Source organism: Carex rostrata, chromosome 13 (genome assembly GCF_964058835.1).
Source record: "Carex rostrata chromosome 13, lpCarRost1.2, whole genome shotgun sequence".
Classification (NCBI taxonomy): Eukaryota; Viridiplantae; Streptophyta; class Magnoliopsida; order Poales; family Cyperaceae; genus Carex; species Carex rostrata.
Window position 1 is genome coordinate 7196663 of NC_135930.1, and position 16885 is coordinate 7213547.

Sequence of the window (16885 nt, forward strand, 5' to 3'; positions counted from 1 at the left end):
TTTTAGTCATGATACGGTACGATATGTAAAAAATTAATTTGATTATGACATGACATAAAATGAGACCAAAATCACAGCATATTAGTGACGACACGATTTTTTCCCTAAAATCACAGCGTGTTACTTTTTGCAGTTGCTGGGGCCTAGGCCTTCTGATTTCGAAAACGATATATTTATTTTATGCATCATCCAATCTCAATTCAACATGTGCATTTCTAATAACAAAGATAGAAAACCCCACAGTGCACCTGTCGTTAGAACCCAAAGAATTACTTGTCTGACATCTGGCATGATACTTTTTCTTTTTTGCTTAATACATCTGGCATGATATTGATTTACGGTGCTATTGCTCAAGTTTATATGCGATAAAAAGACAACAAATTAGGAACTTTCCTTATAATGGTTTCATGGTACTAAATCGTGTCAAATGGACCAATCTTTGTATTATAGCTTCATTTTTTTTTTAATATTTTCAGGTAATTTTTCTACTAAACGGTTTAGAGTAAACTTGATGTTTTCTGTTTGCGTGATCTGAAATATATCACTTTATATATGTATTGATACAATTATAAGTCCTTTCAGTATCAATTAATTCAAGAATAATTATCTGAAGTAATTAGATGCAACAAGTTTGGTGTACCTGTGCTGCTATTTGATATAGCAAATTGTGGAATTTCTTTAATGTTAATAACGTAGAGCGAGTAACTCGATCCTCTTTTTCTATTAATTGTGGAATTATGTATGTTATTCACATTTTTATAATCTTTGCAGCTCAATTTCCAGATAATTAATTAAGTTCAACGTTTTGATTTAAAAACAAAGTAATTAATAGTCATGAAAGTATATCAAAACTATTTAGATTTTGCATAATTTAGATTAGTTTATTCAAGATTTATCATTTGGAGGTACTCCTGACAGGGTACTGCAGTGGTTGTTGTAGTGGCTGTGCAAGTCGGCACCTTTCTAACGTGTGACATAACGCCATTGCTGCTTTAAGTATAGCACTTACCTCCATTTGAGTAAAAAAGAAAAAAATGATAAATCTATTTTTGAAAAAAAAAACAAAAACTTTAATTTATTTAATGATTGTTTTCAAAAAGAATTATCAAAATAGATACAATTTTTTATAAATTAAATGTCTTAGAAAGATCACAATTTTTTCTGGATTACCTAGAAGTGAGTTTTGAACTGGGATCAATAACTCAGAATCTAAACATTTTTATTTTTTTCAATAACACATAAATAAATATATTAATTTTTCTTACAGCCGCGAAAAATCCGGTCTGAAAAATATTGATCAGGGTTATTTGTTGCAGTCTTTCTAATAAATCAAATTATATTGTATTCCATCTATTTTCAAAGAAATATATTCAACATTTTTAATATTTTAATACAAAAAATAAAAAAATTTAGAAATTTCTGTTTTTTTTAAAAAAAAAACAAAAAAACAACTTTTCGGTTAGTGATTAACCGGTTATATTTGTTGAGTTCAGGAATCCACTGACCAGACATTTGTCTCAAATCCGGTTATTGGATAACTGGTTTGGGTAAATTTCGAATTTCAGTCGGGATTTGAATATTTTTTTAAATTTTATTTATTTTTTGGATATAAATAAAAAAATCGGCAATTATGGTACAAAGAACAGTCTATCAGAGAGATGAAAAGTTACAAGAGACCCCTAATTTGTTTTCTGTTCTGCGAACTAGGAGGAGGCGGGTATAATTAGGACCTTTATTTATTTATTTTTTTGGTAGTTTGTCTTTACTTTCAAATATGAGGCTAATTTTACTTTTTATTAAATTTGCGAGTAGTTATGTTTTAGTGCAATTTATGTTATTGTTTTTTTTTTTACTTTTTTTGATAACAAAATGATACTTACTATAAGGTAGTTGGAATATTTTGAATAGATTAAGATAGTTAATTATACCATGATGTCTGTAATATAATACAAGTATATAATATAATTTTTATAAAAATAAAAAAAGCTATGTAGCATATATAGCTTTCGCTATAGCGACGCTATTTGTTATAGCTTTTTTTTGTAGACTTTCCGCTATGATACGATAAATGCTATTTAGAACCTTGCTAATTATTATAATTTTTAACAAATTCGTTCCAGAATCAGGATTGTCATCCTGAAATACATTTAGGTTTGAAAATAATTTCATTGTCAATTGTCATTCCTAATTTGGGTGAATACAATTGAGTTAATTACACTTAATTTTTTGTCTTAATTTTCTTAAGACAAAAAATAGAAGTCCTTACTCGTAAATAATATTTTAACAACAAAAATTAAAATAGGTTTCTAATGAACACTTTATTGTTATTCTAACAATATAACTAGATATTTTAAAAATTAGAAAATTTATTTAAATTAAGTAAAATAGTAATATTATTTAAGAACGCTAACTTGGTGAGAGAAAATTCATAAATTGAAGTAGTGGTTTGACACTACGGGAGGGGGGGGGGGGGGGGGTGGGGGGGAAGCAGCCCGTGCCCGGACCGCTCCAGTCCCGGTATAGGCGGATAAACGGGTACACGGATAGGGGTATAAAACGGGCAGGGCACGGCTTTTCGAGAAAAAACCCAACCATACCTGGACCGAAATGTACCCGTGCCTGTACCCGTGATACCCTTTATAAAAAAAAAAAAAAATTCAAAATTTAAATCAAATTTCCCTCCAATTCTCCATATACAATTTTTTTTTAATAAATATGTTCAATATGTAAACAAATATTATACATATATTATACATATACATATATTATACATGTATTATATTATATATACATATACAATTTTTTTTCTCTTCATTGCATTCATTAGAAAAAAAAAAAAGGGCACGGGCTTATATGTATTATATTTTTTTCAAAATGCTAATGATTATTAAAAATGCTAATGACTTAATTCAAAATGTAATTATTATATAAACATGTAATAATATTCATACGACACTGTGAAAAAAAAAAACAGAAAAAAAAATCAGACCGGACCGCCCGGCCCCCCTACCCGGACCGCCCTACCTCCCGAGGGTACAACGGGCACGGGTATAAGACAGGCAGGGCACGATTTTTGAAAAAACACCGGTGATGCCCAGCCCGTAGTACCCGTCTACCCGTGATACCCGTACCCGTGCCCGGGAGCAAATCACTAGATTGAAGAACACTTTGGTGAGAGAAGCCAACTTGGGCTTTTATGTCATATCTGTTGTTTGCGTAAAATGCATTCAGGAGAAACAATATTAAACATGATTTTTAGATGGTAAACAACACTAATTGTTTATGCAAACGGTTTAAGAAAGTAACATACTGGTACGAAGATAATTCTCTTTATGTAATTTACATGCAAGGAGGGTTCAAATGCCCTTCGTTTTTTGTGCCTCCACCATGTCTTCATTTTTAAAAACTTTAAGAATTCAAAATTTAAAACTTAAAAGTCAAAATAAACCATTGGATATGATCTCCATCAGTTTATTTATGCACGTTTAAAAAAATTATAACATTTCAACTTTATTTTGATTGTCATCAAGAGTTTGTAAAAAACATATTAATGTGGATGATTTCTAGACGTTGATTTTTGAACTTATTGATTCACATAAAAACAAAATTGAAATGTCATATTTTTTTTATGAGAACATAGAGGAAACAACATAGATCACATCTAACAGTTTTATTTTAAGTTTTAAGTTTTAATTTTGACTTATTAAAATTTTTAAAAATGAAGACATTGTAAGTGGAGGTACAAAAAATAGAGGCATTTGAACCGTCCTCTTTACATGCATGATCATCAGGAAAGAAATATACGAATTTATTTAATTATTTGTAGGCGATAAATTCTAAAGTATTTTCCTAATTTTATTCTATAATAAAAGACACACTTAAAACTCAGACAGGAGTTCTTTCATGGCCAGGCGAGGTCGATACATAACTTCTAGTGGAGTAGCCAGAGGAGTGGTCAACCCACAACCCTCGGTTAAGTCTATTAACTCATCGCCGAGTCTTTTCCATTCAAAACACTGAATAAGAGTTCCTAACAATACCCCGAGTATCCGCATTGCGAATGTCTCTCCCGGGCACCTCCTCCTCCCCATTCCAAATGGTATCACCAACTTTCCATTTGAATTCCCATTCTCAAACCTATTCGGATTGAATTTGTTCGGCTCCTCCCATATCTCGGGGTCTCTCTGTATCGGGTAAATATTCACAATAAGCATCGTTCCTTTAGCAATGTCGTAATTTCCGAGTTTGATGTCTTCACGTGACTCGTGAGACACAAGGAGCGGTAGAGCCGGGTGGAGTCGAAAGATCTCACTAATGATACAATTGAGGAAAGGAAGGTTGTTCATGTCAGATTCTTGTATCAACCTCTTATTTCCAACATGTGTATCGATCTCAGCTGTTGCCTTCTCCAGTAGTTGAGGGCTATTTAACAACTCAGCCATTCCCCATTCGATCGTAGTAGATGTAGTTTCAGTTCCTCCCAACATCATGGCCTACATATAGAAGAGGAGCATTTAACAAACTTGATCGATCATTTTGTTTTTCATTTTTTGTCTTTTTCTTTTGACCAGAATACTTTTTACTAACGAGTTTTCTATCAACACCACCTTTCATTAAATACAGATAAAATCCAATAACAGTATGGTTACAATTAATTTGCAGAAATTAGCGGTTTTCATAGATGTATTTTTCCGATTTTTTTATTTATATCCAAAAAAATAATTAAATTTCAAAAAATAACCAAAGTTGGACAGGATTTTAAAATCTACCCAAACTGGAAAAAATTTTTCCGGTTTTACAATTTCAAAACCAGTGGCTAAAAAAAAAAAAAACATCGAGAAACCGTAAAAAAAATTTCCGGTTTCACTTTTTTTTCCTTTTTCAGATTTTTATTTTATTTAAATGGAAATATTTATAATTTATTTATTTTTTTATTGAAATATTTAGAAATATTTAATATATTTCTTTAAAATTAGATGGAATACTATATAATTTAATTTATTAGAAAGACTGCTACAAATAACCTGAATCAACATTTTTCATGCCGGATTTTTTGCGGCTGTAAGACAAATTAATATATTTATTTATGTGTTATTGAAAAAAAAATGTTTGAATTCTCAGTTCTTGATCCCGGTTTAAAAGTCACTTCTAAGTAAATACATAAAATATTGTCATCTTTCTAGTACATTTAATTTCTAAAAAGTGGTATCTATTTTTGAAAAAACACAAAAAATTTAATTTATTTAATGATTGTTATTAAAAAGAATTCTCAAAATAGATACAACTTTTTATAAATTAAATGTACTAGAAGGATCACAATATTTTCTGTATTACCTAGAAGTGACTTTTAAACCGGGAGCAATAACTCAGAATCCAAGCATTTTTCTTTTTTTCCAATAACTCATAAAAAATATATTAATTTTTCTTACAGCCGCAAAAAATTCGGCTTGAAAAATGTTGATCCGGATTATTTGTAGCAGTCTTTCTAATAAATCAAATTATATAGTATTACATCTATTTTCAAAAAAAAATATTAAATATTTCTAATATTTCAATACAAAATATAAATAAATTCTAAATATTTCTATTTAAATAAAAAAAACCTGAAAAAAGAAAAAAATAGTGAAACCGGAAAAAAAAAAATTTACCGTTTCTCTTTTTTTTTTTTTTGCGATGGTTTGGAATTCTAAAACCGGAAAAAAAATTTCCGGTTTGAGCGAAATCACGCCCAACTTCGGTTATTTCTTGAAATTTAATTATTGTTTTGGATATAAATAAAAAAATCGGTGTATTTTTCATGTCTTTTCTTATATAATTATTTTTTTTATTAAAAGGAGGAACCTTGCAATGCTCTAATTTATGAAGAGATATATATGCTTTTGACTTTTCATTTTTTTCCTATTATTTGATATTTTACATAACATATTTGGAATTGTGCAGAGCAAATATAATTTTCTAAACATTATGAACAGAGAGCAGCACTTACTATAACAATGTCTCGGATAGCTTCATCTTTGTATTTCTCAGAATCTTTCTTTTGTAACTCGAGCAAACTGTTGATCATCGTCTTCCTCTTTCCGATCCCCGCAAGCCGGTGCTCATCTATCAACCTTTCAACCGACTCCTGATTCACCTTAGTCACATTTTTCATCCTTTTCATTGTTCCCTTCAAATCAAGAATCCTCAACAGTGGAAGGAAATCCTCCGCATTGGAGGCTCCGCTAATTTCGAACCAGCCAATAAGAGCTTCGCTGAATTTCTTCATGTCGTCTGAGTCCTCATTGTTCTCTCCGTAAGCTCGCTTCCCGGCAATCGTCATTAACATTAAATTCATCATTGACTCAAACAACATCTTTTTAAAGTCCAGTTTTATGAAACTATTAGATTTAGCCTCTGATTTCTCTTGTGATTCGTAATATGGTGTAAATAGCTGGCGTGCCATGCTTGTGTACTCCTTAGCCCGGATATGCGAGGAAGCATTCAATTGCTGGCTTGAAAGGAGTTCAATTGCTGCAGCTTGGCGTACGGTACGCCAGTAGGTACCATAATTGACCCAAACAATCAAGCCAGGTGCCATCTTGACGGTCGGCAAGTGGACTCGATTTGCGAATGCTAGGTCATGGGTGGTGAAACACTGTTCCGCCAGAGTGTTACTTGAGATCACCAATACCGGGCGGGAACCGAAACGAAGAAAGACTGCAGGGCCGAATTGGTTTGAAATTTTGTGGAGTGTCTGGTGGAGTGGTTCTGTTGCTTTTAATAAATGCAGGTGGCCTAAGATGGGAAGAGCCGGTGGGCCCGGAGGGAGCTTCTTCTTGCTCTTGCTCTTGGTAATGGAGTTGACAAGAATTGTGATCAAAATAAAGACAAAAATGCAAAAAAAAGTGTTCATGGAGATCAAATACATACCCATGGTTAAGGTATAACAAGAATTAGTAGTATACTACACAGCTCTTTTTATATAGCGGATCATTTTTTTTTGTTATCATATGTACTACGCAGGGACCCTTTCTTCCAAATCAAACCGTTAATTTTTTTGAAATGCACGATGCAAGAGCAGTTGGTTTTATGCAGGAATCTCAAAACAGATAAACAGTCCGATGCAGTCAAGTCATTTGCTTTCGTCTGGGACCCAAAATTGGATCCATTTCCATCTGGTGAATAATGGAATGATTGATTGATTAGTAGGTCCCTGCTATTCTTTGAAATCACAGCAACTGTTCTTGATGCAGTCAAGCCATCTTGATTTCGTCTGGGACTTAAAATTCGACTCATTTCCATGGAGCTAACTCCGCTCCTCTTCAAATAGGAGAGCAAGACTTCTAAATCCGGCTGTTCATCTATGTTGCGATTCGTGCATGAAAAAAATTAACAGTTAGATTTTGAATAACAGAGTCCTGCTCTTCTATTTGAAGAGCAGCGGAGTGGCATCCCATTTCCATCTGGTGAATAATGGATTGATTGATTGATTAGTAAAAAATTGGTGTCTAACTTCTAATTTTCATAAATGATAGTTGTGTTGATTGATTGATTGATGGATTGATTGATTGAATAACCTCTAATTGTCATAAATGATAGTCTTGTTGCTTTTGTATTTGCTCTGTTGTTTCCTTTGGATGAGTCTGATAATCAAAATTACGATTTTGACAAAGATTTTTCATTTTCAGTTGTCACAACTCACAACCGTCCACGCTCCTTGTGTTCACCTACTGACGCAATCAGTGGAGAAAAAAATGTCCATTTTACTGTTTTGGATGAGGGCTGAGATTGTGTGGTGGACAGATGCAATCCGTGAAGAAAAAATTTCCATTATGCTGTTTTGGATGAGGGATGAAATCGTGTGAACAAATTTGGAGCTTAGTCGTCCACCTCACCATAAATTTTTTTTTTAACTTTTGGTCCTTAATTAATTTGCTGATAGCACGTGATGAAGAAGAACACCAGTTTTTACATAAGATCATGTGCTAGGATTCTTTATACATATTTTAATAGGATTGAAAAATAATTATTAGATCCGTATATAATAGGTTGGAATTGGATTATGTCTATTTTTTTTTATCTGAGTTTTGTTCAGGGACGGAACTATAAAATTTAGATGAGAATAAAATGTAAAAATATATAATATGAGAAGTGAGATTTGAATCTAAAATCTCTCACAATTCAATAAGTAACTTTAATTACTAGGTATAAAAAAATACTTGTTTTTTTATGAGAGAAGCTAAGTTATATAACAACTTAAGAGAACAGAAATTTTAATGTATATAATTAAAAAAAAAATAGAATCAGAAGGTGGCTTAGCCACCTTTGAACTACACTAAGATCTGCTCCTGATTTTGTCTATCTTTGATCGAGCTTCAACTCCTGTTAAAATGGACCGTCCCTAATGTAGCATAGTTTTCGTTATAGCAACGCTATTCGCTATAGCTTTTTTTTCATACTTTCCGCTATAACGCGATAAATGTTATTTAGAACCTTGCAAACAATATATAAGGTGAAAGGGAAAGAAGAACAAGACCAGCAGTGCCAGCGATCTGATAGATAAATTTCCTTGTTATATAACGCGGATAAATGACATAAGCAATGGCCTATATATAATTACTCATATTTTATTATAATGGAATCGAAGTCCCACTTTTCTTCTACTTTGTCAAGAGATAATTAATCCCGAAGTTTTTTAATAATGCATCACACATTTTGGCAAATTTTGTCAAATACTTAACCCCGAAGTTTACAGATGAAACATTTCAAAGTAATTTGAGGAAATTTACAATGTGAACTCCAAATTGACAATATTAAGTTACATAAAATTTGGCAAATGAGAAACCTAGCTAGCTTAAAACTTGAAGCCATTGCTTGTCAAATAACTCCTTTTAATTAGTTAAGAAATACGAAGTAATATTAGGATAACTAATATTTTTCAAAATGGAAAAACCATATAAGGAAATAAGAAAAATATAGTAAAGAAAAAAAAAACTAATTCATTCAGTTTTGTTCCCTCGGATAGACTTCCGAAGAAAATAAAATGGCAAAGAATACAATACACAACCAAATTTATGATGGGATAAAAAAATAAAACAAAGGAAATGTTCACAAGATATGGTGGATTGGTGGGTTTAGGTTTAATTGATTGGAAAAGACTTAATCAATCACTATTGGTCAAGTGGTGAGTTAGGTTTAAGGATCATACTGTTCATAGCATGTGGAAATCAATTATTTTGTCCAAATATGGACCATCTGGTTACTCCCATACATGTTCCCCTTTTTTATTGGAAGGGAATTCTTAAAGGTGCTGAAGTGGTAAATTTTGGTTTTACAATGCAGTTGGGTAGTGGATCCACCATAAAATTTTTGGCAAGATAGATGGTGCTTCGAGCTTACTTTAGCTTGTTTATATCCTAGTCTCTTTAATACTGCCTCAGACCCTGAGTTGTTAGTTATTGAAGCTTTTCATTATGGTACTTTGAATATTTCCTTTACGAGGCAACTAACAGGTGTATTACTGAATAATTGGCATAATCTTCACAATCAATTATTGCATTTTCATCCAAATCCTAATATCTCTGATACATTACAGTGGAGATGGTCATAAGTGGGAAAATTTTCAGTGCATTCATGTTATGTTTGGCTTGAATATGGTGGAGTACCTAATAATGAATTTACTGCTATTTGGTCATCTAAAATTTTATTGAAAATAAAAATTTTCCTTTATCTCCTTAAAAAAAAAATTCTTACAAAGGAAAATCCGATTACTAAAGGTTGGGTGGGGGATTCTTCAAGCCCATTTTGTGGAGATTTTGAAACAACTTATCATCTCTTTATGCTTTGCCCTTTTACTAGTCAATTGTGGGTTTGGATTGCAAATCATAATAATTTTATTTTTGATGGACAAACTATGGATGGTATATGGTTCCTCAATGCCTCTATTCCACTTAAAGACAAGCCTTTGGTTGAACTAGTTCATAGTACTACATTGTGGTGTATATGGCTTGAGCGAAATAAATTTTGTTTTCAACACACTAACATCCCTACTTTGTAGGTAGTTGGCTCAAGGATTATTCCTTTAGCCTCATTTTGGTGTAAAACTTTGAATAATGGATCATTGCTCAACTTATCTTTGATTCTTCTATTAGACACTAATGACATGCCTTCTCAGATTTTGACTCTAATAAAGGCTCATGGGATAGAGCAAGAGGTTTTAGAGGAAGAGGATCGGACAGTTACACTTATGCGAGATCGAGGAGATACAACTCCTGGGATAGGATTCCTAGATGAATTGCTTGATTGAGTTCCTTGTTTTTGGTTTGCAGGGGTATTCTTAGTTGGTTCTTTGTTTTAGCCTTAGTGGCTGTATTTTAGCCTTGTTTCATCTTTTGTAGCTTTATTGTGGTGCTCTGTAGTCGATATTAGCATAGTACCAGTATCCTTTTGTTGCTAGTTTATTCCAGGTTATATGTACCTTGTTTCTGACCCCAGTTGTTTGGAGTTGGCAACACAACAATTTGGTTTCCAATAAAATCGGTGGCCAACAACTTTTTCTAAAAAAAAAAAAAAGTACACAAGATAACTGATAGAAGTGGTACCATTATTTTGATAGGAAAATTAAGTTCGTACATCTCTCATAAAAGTTATTCTTATATACCGCGTATCAGCTAATAAAGCGTGCTAAACTGATGAGGCACAAACCAAGATAAATGACGCGAACAGTGACCTCTAATTGCTGTTATCGATTTTTTTAATGGAACACAAATTCCATCTTTCTTCTACCATACTGTAGAAAGATATGACAGCAACCATTGATCAAATACTTGTCCTCGGAGTTTGTTAACACAATACATCACAAATTATATGTCTGAAAAGGGTTTAGTGGACTTGTGTAAATATCTTTAATAACAGGAGAGATGGAACAATAATAGGTACCTTTAATCTATAGTAACAATTTCGAAGAACTCATCTCAAGAGTTAGATCGATGGTGTCGGAGCTCCTCTTATAATTTACATACTCTTTTTTTGTTCATGTTTTTTTTTCCCATTGTTGGCTTGTATTTTAATGAATTTTTTTCTTCATTTCGTTATATCTTACCCTGATCTAAAGCCAAATTAAAGGTGCAGACCTAGTTCTCACCAAACCCCACATATATATATTTTTACTCTATTTTTTATTAATTAAATTATAGTAGGAATAAGCCTACTACTACCTCAAACAAGAAAAAAAAAAAAAAAACAATTGCGGGATAAAACTGAGAACATGAATTCGAGAGAAGGAGAGAAATCAAACTCGTTTGATTTTAGGATTTGTAACGTAAATCAAGAATCTAAACCAATTACCAACCAATATATACCTGTTCTATTTTTATAACTAAAAGAAAATTATAAGCATGGAACAAACAATATATTACCTAAAGTTCGGTCCAAAGTTAGCACGATTCCAGCTCCCGTGACAGTTACTTTTCACCGTTTGATGAAGTTAAGATTTGTGCAATATTATGATATCTATCCTCCTTTTGTTGAGTTATACTCAGGTGCTCAAAAGCTACAGAATTTTTTTGTTGAGATCCTCCATATCATGTTCAGATTAAATAAAATAGACTTTAGTCCGAAAGCCAGCAGATACGGATCTATAGGGGTGCACAAAAAATTCGAGATTCGTGATTCGATTCGAAAAAAGTTCGAAAAAAATTCGATTCGAAATTAATTCAAACCAGTTCGATTCGAAATTAATTCAATTCGAATTCGAACCGGGGATGATTCGATTCGATAGGTTCGCGAATCTCTCAAGGTTCGAATCTCCGATATTAATCTGAACCGTCCATTTAATTTACACTTGTTATCTGTTATTTCTCCCTCTCGCTCGCACTCTCACAGGCGACCTAACCTAGCCGACTTTCTTTTCTCTCTCCTCTCGCGAAGCTCTCTCCTCCGACTGGCGCTTCTCTCTTCTCCTCTGTTGTTGCGAAGCTGCTGGTTACGTTAGGTTTTTTGTAATTTTGATTCTCTAACTGTTTTTTGTAATTTTGAGCCAGAAAAATCTATTGATCTTAATTTGTGCTACTGATAAGTTTTTCTGATTTCTGAAATGAAACGAGCACAAGTGCTTTTTATATAAAAAAAATGATGCTTGCTTGGTTGACGGTACCAGTTTACTAGTTTACTAGTACATTCTCAGTTTCTGGTTGCAATTTCAATTTGATGCTTGCTTGGATGGTTGTGTAATAAAAATTAATTCACTAACTACTGTGTAATCTCTGTGTTATTTCATATCTCTGTTATTGTACTGTGTAATCAAATTGTTGAAAATTGGTTATCTTAACTGAAAATTACTGAAAATCTGTCTCAATTTCGAACTATTTCGAATTCGAATCGAACCAGTTCGAATTAAACCGAACTGAATTCGAACTGGGTTTTTAGGTTTGAAATCATTTCAATTTCGAACCTAGTTCGATTCGAATTAATTTCGAATTCGAATTCGAACCTGGGCAAGTTCGATTTGGTTCGGTTCGTTTGCAGGCCTACGGATCTAGAACCACAGATTTTCCTCATCAACTTTTATGTTTTTCAAGCCTAATCATCATTCAACGACTACATGAATAAAGCAAGTAGCAAAAGCCTAATCTAGGTCTGATTGTCTAAAGTTTTACTAGTCAAATTCCGCATTTAAAAGTTTTGACTTAAAAATAAAAAAATGTAACTTGATTTGTTTTAATGAAGGCCCAACTTGCTAGGACCTGTTAAATATTGGTCCACACAAATAAAGGTAGTATATGAGTATATGACCAGTAGTTTTATATTGTGTTACATTGTTGGAAAATCGAAGGCCCATTATCTAAAGGGCCTCTTATCACTAAAGAAAAGCAAAAGAGAAAATTGAAGAACACTTTGGTGAGAGAAGCCAACTTGGGCTTTTATGTCATATCTGTTGTTTGCGTAAAATGCATTCTGGAGAAACAATATTAAACATGATTTTTAGATGGTAAACAACACTAATTGTTTATGCAAACGGTTTAAGAAAGCGACATACTGGTACGAAGATAATTCTCTTTATGTAATTTACATGCATGATCATAAGGAAAGAAATATACGAATTTATTTAATTATTTGTAGACGATAAATTCTAAAGTATTTTCCTAATTTTATTCTATAATAAAAGACACACTTAAAAGTTAAAACTCAGACAGGAGTTCTTTCATGGCCAGGCGAGGTCGATACATAACTTCTAGTGGAGTAGCCAGAGGAGTGGTCAACCCACAACCCTCGGTTAAGTCTATTAACTCATCGCCGAGTCTTTTCCATTCAAAACACTGAATAAGAGTTCCTAACACTACCCCGAGTATCCGCATTGCGAATGTCTCTCCCGGGCACCTCCTCCTCCCCATTCCAAATGGTATCACCAACTTTCCATTTGAATTCCCATTCTCAAACCTATTCGGATTGAATTTGTTCGGCTCCTCCCATATCTCGGGATCTCTCTGTATCGGGTAAATATTAACAATAAGCATTGTTCCTTTCTCAATATCGTAATCTCCGAGTTTGATGTCTTCACGTGACTCGTGAGGTGCAAGGAGGGGTACGACTGGATGGAGTCGCAAGATCTCACTCATGATACAATTGAGGAAAGGAAGGTTGTTCACGTCAGATTCTTGTATCAACCTCTTATTTCCAACATGTTTATCGATCTCAGCTGTTGCCTTATCCAGTAGTTGAGGGTTATTTAACAACTCGGCCATTCCCCATTCGATCGTAGAAGATGTAGTTTCAGTTCCTCCCAACATCATGGCCTACACATAGAAGGGGAGCATTTAACAAAATAGATCATTTTGTTTTTCATTTTTTGTCTTTTTTCCTTTGACCAGAATACTTTTTACTAACGAGTTTTCTATCAACACCACCTTTCATTAAATACAGATAAAATCCAATAACAGTATGGTTACAATTTAATTTGCAGAAATTAGCGGTTTTGATAGATGTATTTTTCATGTTTTTTCTTATATAATTATTTATTTAATTAAATGGAGGAAGCTTGCAATGCTCTAATTTATGAAGAGATGTATGCTTTTGCCTTTTCATTTTTTTCCTATTATTTGATATTTTACATAACATATTTGAAATTGTGCAGAGCAAATATAATTTTCTAAACATTATGAACAGAGAGCAGCACTTACTATAACAATGTCTCGGATAGCTTCATCTTTGTATTTCTCAGAATCTTTCTTTTGTAACTCGAGCAAACTGTTGATCATCGTCTTCCTCTTTCCGATCCCTGCAAGCCGGTGCTCATCTATCAACCTTTCAACCGACTCCTGATTCACCTTAGTCACATTTTTCATCCTTTTCATTGTTCCCTTCAAATCAAGAATCCTCAACAGTGGAAGGAAATCCTCCGCATTGGAGGCTCCGCTAATTTCGAACCAGCCAATAAGAGCTTCGCTGAATTTCTTCATGTCGTCTGAGTCCTCATTGTTCTCTCCGTAAGCTCGCTTCCCGGCAATCGTCATTAACATTAAATTCATCATTGACTCAAACAACATCTTTTTAAAGTCCAGTTTTATGAAACTATTAGATTTAGCCTCTGATTTCTCTTGTGATTCGTAATATGGTGTAAATAGCTGGCGTGCCATGCTTGTGTACTCCTTAGCCCGGATATGCGAGGAAGCATTCAATTGCTGGCTTGAAAGGAGTTCAACTGCTGCAGCTTGGCGTACGGTACGCCAGTAGGTACCATAATTGGCCCAAACAATCAAGCCAGGTGCCATCTTGACGGTCGGCAAGTGGACTCGATTTGCAAATGCTAGGTCATGGGTGGTGAAACACTGTTCGGCCAGAGTGTTACTTGAGACCACCAATACCGGGCGGGAACCGAAACGAAGAAAGACTGCAGGGCCGAATTGGTTTGAAATTTTGTGGAGTGTCTGGTGGAGCGGTTCTGTTGTTTTCAATAAATGCAGGTGGCCTAAGATGGGAATAGCCAGTGGGCCCGGAGGGAGCTTCTTCTTGCTCTTGCTCTTGCTCTTGCTCTTGCTTTTGCTAATGGAGTTGACAAAAATTGTGATAAAAATAAGGACAAAAATGCAAAAAAGGGTGTTCATAGAGATCACCGCATCCATGGTTTAAGGTATAATAAGATGAAGGATGTTTGTTCTTGCCAATTGTACTACACTGCTCTTCTTATATAGCGAACAAGATAACATATCAGGATCATATCTTTTATCATGGTAAGTTGTAGATACATATAAGAAACTACAATTCACTTTTCCATAACTTTTCTTGGTGTAATCAAGCCCATTTTGATTTTGTCTGGGATCTAAAATAGGATCCATTTCCATCTGGCGATTAATTGATTGATTTATTCGGCAGTCAGTCAAAGATGGCGTCTTAATTAACCTTCAATTTTCATAAATGGTAGTTGTGTTGCTTTTGTATTTCCTCAGTTGTTTCCATTAGATGAGTCTGAACCGTCCACGTTACTTGTGTTCACCTTCGCTTTTTTGGAAAGACTGACGGCTTTTGATGAGGGATGTGAACAAATTTGGAGCTTAGTCGTTCACCTCACCGTAAATATTTTTTTTTACTTTTGGGTCCTTATATTAACTTGCTGATAGCACGAGATAAAATAAGAACACTAGTTTTCTACATAAGATCATGTGCTAGTATTCTTTTTCCAAATTTGGATCACATACAAACTTTGAAGATAGTTTATTTTCTTAAAAAAGAAATTTTGTCAGTCTTTTTTCTCAAGAGAGAATTGTTGATATACTAATTAAAATATATTATATTGCCTATTTCTCCATCATAACACTCAATTTTTTTTTTCTAATTTAAATATAAATAATTGTTGTCATACCCATCAAAAACTTTTAAATATCCAATTTCTCCATAAAATTTTTATTATTTAGCAATATGCAAAATTGTTTATTTCAAGATACTTTGTTTCTCTTCAAATATTAAAAGGTCTAAATATTTGAACAATGAATTAGAAACCCAACACCAAATGAATTCAGATCCAGTAGAGGATTCTACTATGTAGAATGAGGAATATACACCGTCTATTTTAATCTATGATTGGTCTGAAAAATCATCACACAGCTAAAATTACGTACAGTGATGCGGTACTATAGAGAGTACGCTTCCACACCTAATAGAGTTCTATGAAAAACTTGATTTCTTCTTTTTCTCAAAGAAAAGTTACTGATCTTCCTATTAATGTTCTATAACATATTGTCAGTTTTTTCCAATTTCTCAAACCAAATCATTAGTGTGAATGTGACTTTAATGTAACAATTACCCCAACTTTGTTGCTATCAATGCTGGAATCAGTCATAACCAAAACATAAAGTTCATATTTACAAATATAATCAAACCATATTATCATACTGTACCCGATTATAAAAAAAATGTACACATTCAATACGTGCAAGGAGAAAAAATTTAGCACACCTTTTCTAATACTGTACTGAAACATGTCAAGGCAATACAATTCAAAACAAATATTAAAAAAACAATGAGAAAGTATGACACGATTAGCCCGATTGTTCGTCTCAAGACCTCATGGTCACTTAAAGAAAATATCTCTCCATAGAAAAATATATGTAAAGTCAAAACAATATTATTCCAATTAAAAATATATAGCAGAGACATCGGCTTCGATTTCTGTAATGCATTAGTATTATTAAAACTTATTCTATAAAATATGCTTGAAGATCAAATTTTATATTTTTTAGAATTTTTTTACTATTTTTTTAGATAGGTACAATATGACTTTATCGGATGGTCCAGAATCTCCTTAAAAAATTGATTTTGTGTTTATCTTAAAAAATAGTAAAAAATTTCTAAAAAATATAAACTTTGGTCTCCAAGCATATTTTATTATGAAGATCATGTTGAACGGTTCGGA

General features: G+C 33.1%; 2 protein-coding genes across 2 annotated transcripts; both read right to left on the reverse strand.

The window, feature by feature from the left end:
• Positions 1 to 3657: 3657 nt before the first annotated feature.
• LOC144564718 (cytochrome P450 81Q32-like) lies at positions 3658 to 6920 on the reverse strand. Its single transcript, XM_078314314.1, has 2 exons — positions 5987 to 6920; positions 3658 to 4493 (listed from the first exon to the last, which is right to left on the reverse strand). Exons 1-2 carry the CDS (start codon positions 6911 to 6913, stop codon positions 3879 to 3881), a joined length of 1542 nt encoding a protein of 513 aa, XP_078170440.1. The 5' UTR covers positions 6914 to 6920; the 3' UTR covers positions 3658 to 3878.
• Positions 6921 to 12997: 6077 nt separating this feature from the next.
• Positions 12998 to 15139, reverse strand: LOC144564716 (cytochrome P450 81Q32-like). Its single transcript, XM_078314312.1, has 2 exons — positions 14157 to 15139; positions 12998 to 13772 (listed from the first exon to the last, which is right to left on the reverse strand). Exons 1-2 carry the CDS (start codon positions 15096 to 15098, stop codon positions 13158 to 13160), a joined length of 1557 nt encoding a protein of 518 aa, XP_078170438.1. The 5' UTR covers positions 15099 to 15139; the 3' UTR covers positions 12998 to 13157.
• Between the last annotated feature and the right edge of the window lie 1746 nt (positions 15140 to 16885).

What these genes read in the sequence shown, in the direction of transcription:
- LOC144564718 (XM_078314314.1), bottom strand. Translation starts at nt 6,913, where the DNA reads ATGGGTATGTATTTGATCTCCATGAACACTTTTTTTTGCATTTTTGTC. An exon ending in CTATCCGAGACATTGTTATA is followed by an intron (nt 4,494 to 5,986) that starts GTAAGTGCTGCT and finishes TTCTATATGTAG; the next exon opens with GCCATGATGTTGGGAGGAAC.
- LOC144564716 (XM_078314312.1), bottom strand. Translation starts at nt 15,098, where the DNA reads ATGGATGCGGTGATCTCTATGAACACCCTTTTTTGCATTTTTGTCCTT. An exon ending in CTATCCGAGACATTGTTATA is followed by an intron (nt 13,773 to 14,156) that starts GTAAGTGCTGCT and finishes TTCTATGTGTAG; the next exon opens with GCCATGATGTTGGGAGGAAC.